This window comes from Cladophialophora yegresii, assembly GCF_000585515.1.
Source record: "Cladophialophora yegresii CBS 114405 chromosome Unknown aczIN-supercont1.6, whole genome shotgun sequence".
Classification (NCBI taxonomy): Eukaryota; Fungi; Ascomycota; class Eurotiomycetes; order Chaetothyriales; family Herpotrichiellaceae; genus Cladophialophora; species Cladophialophora yegresii.
In genome coordinates, this window is record NW_006913050.1 from 2,311,899 (window position 1) to 2,324,231 (window position 12,333).

A 12,333-nucleotide genomic window follows, 5' to 3' on the forward strand; every position below is an offset into this window, starting at 1 on the left:
CAATTTATTGACCCGGATCCCTGAGTGAGGCATTGATCCCTCCTTCCTCACCCTCGACGCGACATGTCGGGCTCGAATGCTGCCCCTCAATTGAGCCACAGTATTGGCGACCGCGTTCACGATGATGTATGTCCCACTACAGATCTACGACCAACAGTCTAACAGGAATCGTTCTAGCAGTTTCACCATAGCGGCTCAAGTAGCGAGGACGAATACAATCGGAAGATAGAGGTGAGTTTCCTGTGTCGCGATTAGACTTCATCAGATGGCTGAACATTCTTCTACACAGGTCGTGTTCGACACCGAAGGAGCGCGCCGCCGCAAGTCGTCAACCGTCCTCCTTGAAACCCCCACGCTCGAAAGGCCCAAGAGAAGCACACCTGGACGGTCAATGTCACAATGCCTAGTCCACAAGCTCGTCGAGAAGAGCTCTCTCGGCCAACAACCTAAAGTCGAGTCGCAACTGGAACAGATCGATGAGGTCGAGCCGGAGGCTAAATCTGGCCGGGTTGACGGGGATTCGAGCAAAGACCTGGTTCGCACCACCCAGTCTCGCCTGCTCACGAAGAAGCAGCTGAGCGATATGGCCATCAGTGTACGCACCCTTGCGAAGAGACTGGGCAATCTTAAGGTCAAGCTGAAAGTGCGGGCGATCTTCCTGCTCACAAAGATCTATGACAAGACGTTAATCGTCAAGACGAGGGAGGTGACGCGATGGCTGTTGTCGAAGGACAGGTCTGTGCCCTACATCGTCTACGTCGAGGATAATTTGAAGGATAACCCGATATTCGACGCCGAAGGCCTGGTTGCTGAAGACCCCAGCATTGGAGACCGGCTAAAATACTGGGACACGGAGCTGGCTCGGAGACACCCTCACACTTTCGACTTTGTCGTGACTCTCGGCGGCGACGGCACGGTTCTTTACGCGAGTTGGCTGTTTCAGAGGGTGGTGCCGCCCGTTTTGTCGTTCGCACTGGGCTCGTTGGGCTTTCTCACGAAATTCGACTTTGAAAACTATCAGCACATTCTCTCACAGGCGCTCAAAGACGGCATATCGATCAGTCTGCGACTACGATTCGAAGGCACGGTGATGCGGTCCCACAAACGCGACGACGACGCCGAGCACCGGGACATTGTGGAAGAATTGATCGGCGAAGAGGCTGATGATCGAAACACGCACAAACCAGACCGGACGTTTGAGATCCTCAATGATATCGTCGTGGACAGGGGTCCTAATCCGACCATGTCGACAATCGAGCTCTTTGGTGATGAAGAACATCTGACAACGGTACAGGCGGATGGGATTTGTGTGGCCACTCCTACCGGTTCGACGGCATACAATCTTGCTGCTGGTGGATCACTGTGTCACCCGGAGAATCCGGTCATCCTTGTAACCGCTATATGTGCGCATACGCTCTCATTTCGCCCTATCATTCTCCCAGACACCATTGTGCTTCGGTTAGGAGTGCCGTATGACGCAAGGTCGAATTCCTGGGCAAGCTTCGATGGGAGAGAAAGGTAAGCGCAAATCACGGATTTTGGAACCGAACGAAACTGACAGCAAGGAAGAATCGAGCTCTTCCCGGGCGACTACGTGACCATCTCCGCCTCGAGATACCCCTTTGCAAATGTCATGCCCCCGGGTCGTCGAAGTGAGGATTGGGTCAACAGTATATCCAGAACATTACAATGGAACTCTAGACAGCGACAGAAGGCGTTTCACGAATGGGAGGAGAAGGCAATACAGGATGATCGCCAGATAAACAAGAAAGAAGCGGACTAAGGTGAACCCGACCCAGGCGGGACCTGCCTCGCAACGGATATGCAATGATAGGCGTGTACGGAGTATCATGAGACCATGGAAAGAACGGTGGAAGGGGTGTCCATACTGGTCAAGAACGTTGGTCAGAGCCGAGGTGTCAGTGGGAGATCTACCATCAGCAGCACAACGCAAGCTAGCCACTTTGACTCAGATATCGGCACACCACTGTACCTTACGGAGCACTTCATAGCGCACCTTAAATGGCCTCAATCGGAGCTGTAGTCGTCCATGTTCCTAACCTTGCTGGCAGCTGCATCGCCCGACTAGACAGCCGCCCCAAACCCACGCTAACCCGCCACCAAGCCCAAGCAGGATACACGTTTCCAAGCAGGAGATGCGTTGCCAGGCAAGAGTTGCTTTGCCGGGCCCGTAATGTCGAAAGGCGAGAATCAGGTTCTTGTAAGTCACCGGCCTTCGGCTGACGTTGGGTGGGGTTTTCGCTGTTAGCGATGGCTTGTAAGCTATACTATACGAGAAATTCTGGCGTGTCTACACCGTACTGCATACACGGACGCTTGCAGCTCCAGTCAGCGAAGCATTCAACATTCGTGCATCGTCGTTGTATCGATACAGCCAGCTCAACAAGGAAGAGCGAGGACATGACGCTCCCCGCAAAGAAGACTCGGAGAACCTTCCTTCTAAATTCCCCGCAGTCGTCCGCAGTACGCAGTTCGTGAGTACCTACTCCGTACATTTGACCTACCAAGCCATCTCGAGCGCGGCACACACCTCAAGTCTCACCTCTCCACGATGTCGCTAAGATGATATAAACATCAACACTTGCTCAACGTGGGGCAAACATGGCCGCCATCCCCCCTTCCCTGACGAACTATCCCCCAAGTCACACTTCGTCCCCGTCCCGACATCTCTCCCAATACTCGGTCTCCTCATCTGCCACAACGATCGCGGTTGATCGAACCGATCGCCCTCCCTCAGGCACACCCACCTCCATAACCTCGACTTCCACGCTACGCTACCCGTCCACCAGGAAGACCATCTACGACCGCAACCTCAACCGCTCGCGCAATGCCGAACTGTCGCGATCCAGCTTCGCCTACGTCTTCATGGAGATGGTCTCGTACGCGCACAAGAGAGTCAAAGGCATCCAGGACTTCGAGAAAAGATTGAACGAGCAGGGCTACCCGTTGGGCGTCAAGCTGCTGGACCTCCTGCTTTACAGAGCCACACCGATGGGCGGGTCGAGTAGCAGTGGAGGAGGGAGCAGCGGAAGCTCCCGTGCGGATTCCAATCGACCGCTAAGGCTGTTGCCGTTGTTGAACCTGCTGACGACGAAGCTTTACCCCTTGTTGTTCTCGCGGCCTGCGGATAGTCTGGAGCAAAGCACGACGAACGCCGGCGAGTACATGATCATTGACAATACGCCGTTGACGAACCAGTATATCTCGGTACCCAAGGAGATGAATCAGTTGGCCGTTGCGGCGTATATTGCGGGCATCATCGAGGGGATATGCGATTCCGCGGGGTTTGCGTGCAAGGCCAGTGCGCATAATACCGGTACGGACGTGTGGCCTAATCGGACGGTGTTTCTTATCAAATTCGAGGAATCTGTGCTCGAGCGGGAGAGGGAGTTGGAAAGGCAGGGTGTCAAGTGAGCAGCAGGAGAAAAAGGCAAACTGAGCACCGGAGACCGGAATGATTTCGGTGGTGATGCTGTGGGACGCAGGCCCGGGAAGGTGAGTCGGCGGGCTTGATGAGGTCAACTGAGCCCCGATCCGAACGATACAGTGGCGATGCTGTGAGCCGGCTGATAAAATGGGCCCGATATGGCCTGACCGAGGAACCGTGCACGCGTGCATTGACTAGCAAGACGACGCAGTACGCCAATCACCTTGATCACAAGCACTACCGATTGGGCCGGACATGTCGTTCTCGCATCTCAGCTTGGTGGTACATGTAGCGTCCCCTCAGCTTCCAACGTCGAATATCCAGCCTCTACGCGCCTCGCGGGGAAGCGTTTCGCTCCAAATTCGCCTCCATCAGCTATAACATTCAGATCGACGGCGAGGCCTCTCAGCTAGTCTCATATTTTCGGTGTTGGTGCACCTTCTCGTATCCGGTCATGTATCTGTGTCGAGGATCGACTCACAACGAGACCGGCCAAGCATCAAGATTCAACCAAGACCGGCTTTGCGACCGCTACACAGTGGACAGCCTTCACCGGTGTCATAGGACAATGTTGGGGCGCTGGACTAGGACGGATTGATCGGATCACCGGGCTAGGAATGCCTCCAAAGAAACTCCTCACCCCGCCCAGCTCCACGAGACCGGAGTGGAGGCGTCAGTCTCTATGTCGGATCGGTTTCCGTACGTTGCTGTCCCGGAGGGGTTCTCATATTGACACCAGGGCTATGGGCGGATTCTCGCTCTCAAAGATGAACATGAACAAGAGGCAACCTGGGCGACCTGATCACGGGACCTGAAACATTGTACCAGCTGGCCTTGGTCTGTCATTGCAGGGCTTACGAGGCCGAGACTCTTGCATTCTACCCCGATCTTCCGGTGACGGCGTCAGAAGGAGGAGATGAGTCAATACCGTTGGCCGCAGCGGGGGATACCTTGGCTAAGGCAAAGGAAATAGCAGTTGCAGTGGCAGTGGCACAGTGGTAATCGTGTACGAAAGTATGCACTTTTCCACGACTTCAGTTCTAGCGCAGTACTGTACTGTAATAGGAGCGCTGTGTCCATGTTCCATCCCTATGAGCATGGCTATGGCTGGCTATGGTATGCATATTGCTATGCCACGACAATACTCGAATTCATGGTCCAGCTTCAGAAACCTCGTCGTCCGGACAATCCACGCTCGTCACTGTACTTTAATGTACTTCTTGACGACGATATCTAAGAGCCACTGTACGGAGCACGCACCGACACGTCTGAGATCATACTGTAGATGGGACGGTCGTATTGTATGGAGTAACCACGACATCAGCCGGTGACCGAGACGGCAGCCACGCAGATTACAGTACTTACTTAGTTAGAATACGATCACCAAGTGGTTGATTCATGCCTGTCCGGGTCAGGACTTCCCGGTTCAGGACATACAGCAGTGAGCACCCAGACAGTCAGTACACGATATATCATATGGAATGCTTCACGCAATGCTCACGTACACGGTACAAGCATAAGTGCCGGTACCGGTACAAGGACCAGTCCCAGAACCAGAACCAGAACCAGACCCAATACAATAGTCCCAAGCCAGCAGTGCACCCCGTAAACATCGAGTTCGAATACGACCAATAGCGCTACTGCCAGCTACGCCGCCGCCACAGAAACCATCTCGACGGCACAGACTTCCAGCGCGGTCTTGGTCTTGCTCCTGGCCCTGGTCTTGGGCCTGACTTGAGGGGACATGCCCCGGCCCCTGCTCCCACCAATACCTCCTTCCTCGTCCCTGTACACTCGAGGTCGAGTGAAAGGAGGCCTCTGCGTCTGCGACTGTTTGTGTCTGCGTCTTCGCCGGACAGAGCGGATCCCGTTGGGCGATAGCCGTGCCCATACATAGCCCTACCCATACCTGAGACGAGTCCGTGGCCAATCACGCCGGGTCAAGAATGCCGTCGCATCAGTATTGCGTAGCCGCACACCGCATGCGCACCGAGGAGATCTCACCATATCCGTACGTCAGACGGCTCGTGCGTGTGAGTGGAGGTCGACGGAATCTGCAGGGGCCGGGTCGATGATGTCGATGCGGATCTCGGGGCAAAGTACGAGTGGCTCCCACGTGGGCATACGTTCGACTTGGGATGAGCAGGCGAAGGAGCAGTATCATCCACTCGATCGTCCGACATCGTGGCGGCCTTGTACTCGTGTCTGGGGCGTCTTTCCCCGCGCCTTTCGCCGTGGCTGTGGTTGCTGGCGGTCGGGACCTGAGGGTGACTTCGAGCGCCAGGAGCCGGATCGAGAACCTTCGTAGCCTTGCGTCGAGGGCATCGAGCGTCCAGTTTGGCCGCCTTCATATTCTTGCGTCGACGACGTTGCTCGTTCGGTGGAGCAGGAGGCGGAGGCGGTACTGGCCCCAGGCTGAAGTGGACGACTTCTCGTCTAGACTTCCTCTCCTTGGGAAGGGGTGTTGGAAGTCGACTCGTCCGGTTAATGGCTGCGATTGCGGCTTCGGTTGCGACTTTGACCGCTGGGCGAGCTTGATATCTGGGTCGTGTGCAATGAACAAGGCTCAGATCAGACTCTGATGCACATGGATGACGGGGTGAGTGCGAGGTATACTCCTGGAAGTCGTCGCCTCGTGTGGAGTGGAAGCTGAAGGCAGGTATGATATATTCCATGGTTTTGGTGTGTGCGACGAGGTGCGTGAAATGAGGTGTGTGCGCAAGGCTTTACTTTATACTCTGTGTCTCTTGAGTACGAGGGTGATCGCGGTAGAGTCTAGTATGGCGAAGATGCGAGAATACGAGGTGCTGAAGAAGCAGGCTTTCTTTATATCTCAATCCAAGGCTTCAAACAGATGGCGTTTAGCTGCAGGTCGTCGATAGTGATGATGATGTTCCTGGGCGTCAGGGACAAGCTAAGATGTACCATACCGGTATGACAAGAGGAGTGACCATGTCGATACCAGATGGTGAGGCAGCGTGCCAGAGACGAGTGACGGCCTAAATGCTGCGAGCAAGAATGTGACAGCGTATCACCAACAAGACGAGACGGACGGATTTCTGAACATGGAAATCGAAGGCTCACAGGGTCGGAAGCGGGTAGACTACCACCAGCTCTTGTCACTGTGTTTGAATTACTGGGCGCTCTCTGCTGGGAGAAGTCTAACCAGGGACGAACGGAGAGCATGCAGCGTGATGCGTGATGCGTGATGCGGAATGAGGTCGACACGACCCAGGACGACTGTTGCGGCTACCCACCGACTCTTTGGCGGATCACTCTCTTCGAGAATGGTCGCGGGAAACTGACCATCAGCCTCGAACGACATGTTGGGTTCTTCGTCGGGCCGCCATTACCTAGAGCCGAGATTAATTCTCGCAGTCACATAGAGTTCCTGCGTAAGATGAGATTGTCTTCGGGTAACGGCACAAGTTGTGGCGATATCATCGAGGCCACTCCATCCACGTAGCCTTCGAAGGATGTACAAGGAGAACTGAGCGGACACCGACTTTGGACGGAGGAGTTATCTGATCTCTTTCGACGAAAGCTCAGATATGACATGAGCACCTCAATTGACTGCTGTATCACATCAACTTGCGCCTGCCTCGTCAAAATAGACACATGGGCTGCCATGCTGTCTGCGCGAGAGGAAATGCTTGGAGGTAGCAAGCTCTTATCCCCAGGCGTTCGTGCTCAGGCCCTTACGCCGTCTCTGTGTTGGTGGTCGCCACGTTCTCTCGGGTCCCGCTCGTAAGAATGATCTCTCTTCCGTCTCCGAGGCGACCGCGAACGAGATCTTGATCGAGAATATGAGCGTTTCCGCGTGTCTCTGTCCGGATCCCGCCTGCGGGGCTCATCACCTCTCCGATCCCGGCTTCTCTCTCGGGACCGATAAGAGTCCGGATACCCGTCTCCGTTCCTATCATTGTCGTGGCCTCTCTCGCGCCGTGGGGCAACAGCACTCGCATTTGCACCCGTCGGGCCAGGCGTCCCTCCACTTCGGTGATCATCAGGTAGGAACCGCTCATCAACGCCTTTCATGGCAGAGTCAGCGTTCCTCCCGAAGCCAGGTCCACCACCACTCCCGCGCCACCTCATCACTTCCTCACCGAAACGTCCCGTGTCTTCGTTCTTCATATCCGTGTACCTCGTTCTTCCTTTCTTGCCGAGTTTAGTCATGTCACGTATGCGCATGTATTCTGGTAACGCGGACTTGTCGGATACTTGGTCTTCGAAGCGTGCGCCCATGACGTCTCTTCTCTTCAGGACTTCCGCTGCTTCGTCGCCTTGGAAGAAAGCACCTTTATGGTGGTACCGAGCTAGGTACGAAGCTTCATGACGATTCTCCTCGCGCTCGGCTTTTTGTTTCTCGAGATATTCTTTGTCTTCCTTTTCACGTTCTTCCGCCGTAAGATTCCGCCGCCGTTCGATTTCTTCGATTTCCTTTTCTCGTGCAATGAGGGCCTCGCGATCTCGTTTCAGACGCTTCAACTCGCGGAGTTTCCAGGCTTGATACTCGCCTTCCGGGTCGAGGCCGTCTGTGTCATCTACCATTGATTCGGGAAGGACGTCGTCGTCATCGTCCCATGCTTTCTTCCCTTGTGCGCGAGCAATTGCATCCCGTTCGAGTTTGTCTTTTATAAGGAGCTCTGCTTGTGCGAGCCGCCGGGTTTGCGTGTCCATCTCGGGGTCGGGCACAGGCGTGCCATTTGTGATCGCTTCGGGCGTAGCATTGGAGGCTTGTGGGGTAGATGATAGATTTCGGTCTGATTTCTTGATAAATGTAGGACGTTGGAACTTCCGCCGAGGGGCGTCGTCTTCGGAGCTTTCCTCGTCTTCCTCGTCTTCTGAGGATTCGTCTTCAGACTCGTCTTCCTCGGCTTCCGACTCCTGTTTGATGTCCGCCGGCCGCGAACTTGGTGTCTGTGCCTTGTTCTGCGGCGCTGTCACTTTCGGCGCCGTGGCAGTAGTAGCGTCCTCGTCGTCCGTAACAAATCCTTCCTCGTCCTCATCCTCGCTTTCTTCCTGTCTCTGTGCCTGGGGCTTTGCGGGCTGCGGTCGACGCGGCTGCGGTCTTCTCTGTGGAGGTTTCTGGCTTTGCTGGTGCTGCTGCTCCTCCTCCTCTGATTCTTCTTCGTCAGAGGATTCTTGCTCCGCAACTGGCTTGCCGGGACGATACCTTCCAACGGGTCTTGCGGGGTTTGCAGTAAACCGCTTCGCAGGATTTGGCATAGGTGGCGGCATGCTGAGTATGCCCTGCAACTGGCAGGTGGACTAGACTTCGGGAAGTGTGGTATTGAATCTGCCTCTTCTAATTGTCTTGAAAGTCTGTACAGTGAAGACCGCTTGTCGTCCGGTTGCAGATACGGCGGAGTATACGGCTCTCTGAGCACTACGTCACACCAGACAGTCAGGACTCAGACAGTTTACAGTTTTCCCGCTCCAGCTGAATGGTTTCAACGTTTCAACCTTCCAACGACAGACTGTTTGGATCTCAATCCCAATCTCATTTCACTTCACACTCACTCCCCATCAGCTCATGGTGGCTTCAGGGCCGCAGCCGTGCATGCAGGAATATGCAGGTGCATGATACGCCCGTTTGATACCAAGCGAGCATGCTCTACATCATGAAGTGATGACAAGCCTCCTTGCAGTGAGAAGTCTCCGGTTTGTCAATCGGACTTCACGAACTCAAAGGTAAGGAGTCACTCGCTGGTGGCGTACAAGAAAACCGCAAGTGATGCTGGATGTCGGCGGCTCCTGCCTTCCCAACGTCAAGTTGCGAATCCCTTGCTTTCCCATACCATTTGACCACGCCTCAGAATTGTACAAACACCGCGGGACGCAGAACTAAGGTATTTTGCTTATTTGCCGCGCTTGACAATCCTATCTCTCCTTTTGTGCAAACCTCCATCATTCTGAAGTTCTGAAATACCACGATGTCTGCTTCCACTTCCACCTCAGTACCCCAAGACCAGCTCTCCACACCACCCGCAACAATGGCATCTTTCCGCTCACGGATCATCGGCACCTGGGATCTCGTATACTACATCGCCATCAACGCCGAAGATCCAAATGACGTCGTCTACCCCATGGGCAAAGACGCCAAGGGCCAAATCATGTACACCCACGACGGGTACATGGCGGCTCTGCTCCAAGCAGGGGACCTCAGACCATTCGAGCACGACTGGAACCACGGCACCACCGAAGAACTGGCCGCTGCGGCGAAGAAGACCATGGCCTATGGCGGTCCCTTCTACCTCGACGAGGAGGGACCCCGACCCGAACCGGGCACACCCCGGACGATCATCCACCACGCTCAAATCAGCATGCACCCGAACTTGATCGATACGTTGCAAGTCCGACGGGCGGAGCTCTTCCAGGAAGACGGCCACGAGTACATCATGTTGGGCCCTGAGTCTCCGACTGAGTGGGAGGGGACCCGACGTCTTTTGCGCCTCAAGTGGCGGAAGCGCGATCAGAACAATGCGACGAAGCCTCCACGCGAGGCTAGAGAGTTGAAGCTGTGAAGGGATGGAGAATGACACAAAAAAACGAGGTGCCAAGCGGCTCACAACCAATTCACACACGAGGTTCTTCATGCAGTAAGTCCAGCAAGAGTCTTAGGTCGGAGCCGCCCTGTGGACGAGGACGGTTTCTGCCATTTTACATATGTGACACTTCAGCTATGGCTAATCGCTCTTTGTGGCTGATGGACGAGCCGAAGGGAGGCCGATAGTCCTTACTCCGTCATACGGAGGAGGACAGGAGTGACTTGGAGTCATAGAGGAATCCCTACTCCTGCAGAAAAATCGGATGGTGCCATGTCTAGTTGCTAATTGCTTCCAGCGACAGTAATAATGTAATCCACGTTACATAAAAGAACATGCTTTCCTCCACCACTCCTATGAAGAAACAAGCAATCCACGGAGTGATGAAATGTATGATCATTGTGTCCTAGCAAGAGGGTTCCAGAGCCTGTTTTTATCAGCATCATTTGAATCTGACGGTATTCTGCATCGTGTACTTAAATCTTCATGAAGCACATTCAGGTCGTCCATCTAGTTACCCATTCATCCGTCCACCCATCCCTAAGCCAGTTGGTGACCCGCACCATTTTTTGGTAACGCCGGGCTATGCTCCTGTCGGATCCTATGCTGGTATCCTCCCTGTTCCGACGAACCCCGGGGATCGCTCGAGTACCTTAATCCCAACTCGACCTTTTTAACGCCTCCTGTTGCTGGCTGGACCCTGAGTACACAGTCTCTCTGCCTCTCCTCCCTTAATTGCGATGCGTGTATCTACCGCCTGATGCGAGACTCACGCGCCAAGAGTCATTTTGCCTTCGACATGGCCGTGCTCCTCTCCGTCCACGAGCAGATAGTGCAAGATGTCGCTTAAGCTCAAGACACCCTTGAGGACGTTGCTGTCATCCACGACCATCATGCGATGCACACGGCTCTTCTTGATCGTTTCAAAGATGGTGTCTAGGCCGTCATCGATGCTGCAGCAGTATATGCCTGGATGTGTGGCGGAGCGAGCGCTGAGCGCACGGCCAACAGTCCAGGTCAGATTGCCATAGTCGCCGGACTTGAGGATTTCGATCACGTCGACGGCTTCAAAAACATTGAGGAGAACACCTATCAAATAGGTACATTAGCAAGACATAGTTCTGGTGAGAAATTGCACGAAGGGATGTGGTGCTTACCCTCCGTCGTCACTACAGGCACAGAACTGATATTCTTGGTGACCATGATGTCGACCACGTCCAACACACTGCTATCCATACTACACCTCACAATCTCCGTGTACGTGCCCAACTTGATCACTGCAAGAGGTTTCTTCAGCATGTCGGTTTCTTTCACGTTCATGGCGATAAACTTGAGGATCCGGTATTGGGTTATTACCGACGTGACCATGGTGCGCTGTGTATCGGAGTCGTAGGACACGAGGGGTATGCGACGAGCCCGGGAGACTAGCTGCTTGCGCAACGCGTCGTAGAGGATCGCTTCGGGAGAGGCGCTGACAGTTTCGGGCGCTCTGACATTCAGAACTTTCTCGACATCTAGCACAACATGAGTGAGTGCGCCAGCGAAGTAGGCAGGGACAGAGGGCGTACCCTTCAAGTCGCTAAGAAGGAGTTTATCGACGTCCTTTAGCTTGTCGGCGTGGAGATTGTAGTATCTCACGACGTTGAGGTAGTCATTCACCGTCAAGAGACCGGCATATGTGGAGGTATTCGAGTCCCATAGCGGCGCAGAGACGATGCCTTCCAACAAGTCAGTTAGACTGCCTCATTTGATCCATTCGGTCTTGCGTCTCGAGACATACCACATTGTACCATAATCTGCAGACTCTCCTTGACCGTAAGCCCGACGTCCAGCTCTATCAGTCGGAAACTCAGTGGCAGCACGTCATAGCACTTGCGCGCACGGAGGAAGTCGCGACACGCTTGTAGCCCGGCTCTTTCATCGCGGTCGATCTGACGTTCGGGCTGCGGCCGCGAAGGAGGTGCCAAAGGTTGCGGCACTGGCTTCGGTCGGAGGAGATCTGCGGGACGCACGAATGTGGTTTGGGCATCGTGACTGGAGTGAGATGAAGGAGGGGTGCTATGTTGGGAGCGTGGGTGCTGATGTGGTTGTTGACGAGGACTGCTGGACTGGCCGTCTGGCGGGGTAGGCGTCTGCGCTGGTGTCACCTCTGTATCTTCTGACATAGCGATCGACCACACTGCATGGTTTTGTGTTTGACAGGTGTTTTGCTCCCGCGCGTGCGACGGTAGATTTCCTTGTTGCTTAGACAAAGGACGACGGACGAGGAAGAGTGGGGAGAAAACGTGGGAAAGCGGGCAGTCTGCCCAAGTCAAAGCTGGAGGCGGGAGGCGGGAG

At 54.5% G+C, this 12,333-nt stretch overlaps 5 protein-coding genes across 5 annotated transcripts; 3 read left to right on the forward strand and 2 right to left on the reverse strand.

Annotated features, from left to right (window-relative positions):
• Positions 1-63: 63 nt before the first annotated feature.
• Positions 64-1,783, forward strand: A1O7_08855 (serine/threonine protein kinase; the record flags this gene model as incomplete). Its single annotated transcript, XM_007762844.1, has 4 exons — positions 64-126; positions 178-231; positions 290-1,518; positions 1,570-1,783. 4 exons carry the CDS (start codon positions 64-66, stop codon positions 1,781-1,783), a joined length of 1,560 nt encoding a protein of 519 aa, XP_007761034.1.
• An 839-nt stretch (positions 1,784-2,622) lies between these two features.
• A1O7_08856 (uncharacterized protein) lies at positions 2,623-3,435 on the forward strand (the record flags this gene model as incomplete). The annotated part of the gene is made up of 1 exon (XM_007762845.1): positions 2,623-3,435. One exon carries the CDS (start codon positions 2,623-2,625, stop codon positions 3,433-3,435), a length of 813 nt encoding a protein of 270 aa, XP_007761035.1.
• Positions 3,436-7,138: 3,703 nt separating this feature from the next.
• On the reverse strand, positions 7,139-8,689 carry A1O7_08857 (uncharacterized protein; the record flags this gene model as incomplete). The annotated part of the gene is made up of 1 exon (XM_007762846.1): positions 7,139-8,689. One exon carries the CDS (start codon positions 8,687-8,689, stop codon positions 7,139-7,141), a length of 1,551 nt encoding a protein of 516 aa, XP_007761036.1.
• Positions 8,690-9,444: 755 nt separating this feature from the next.
• A1O7_08858 (uncharacterized protein) lies at positions 9,445-9,975 on the forward strand (the record flags this gene model as incomplete). Its single annotated transcript, XM_007762847.1, has 1 exon — positions 9,445-9,975. One exon carries the CDS (start codon positions 9,445-9,447, stop codon positions 9,973-9,975), a length of 531 nt encoding a protein of 176 aa, XP_007761037.1.
• Positions 9,976-10,765: 790 nt separating this feature from the next.
• A1O7_08859 (uncharacterized protein) lies at positions 10,766-12,161 on the reverse strand (the record flags this gene model as incomplete). Its single annotated transcript, XM_007762848.1, has 4 exons — positions 10,766-11,085; positions 11,154-11,510; positions 11,565-11,714; positions 11,777-12,161. The coding sequence occupies 4 exons, from the start codon at positions 12,159-12,161 to the stop codon at positions 10,766-10,768; spliced, it is 1,212 nt and encodes a 403-aa protein (XP_007761038.1).
• Between the last annotated feature and the right edge of the window lie 172 nt (positions 12,162-12,333).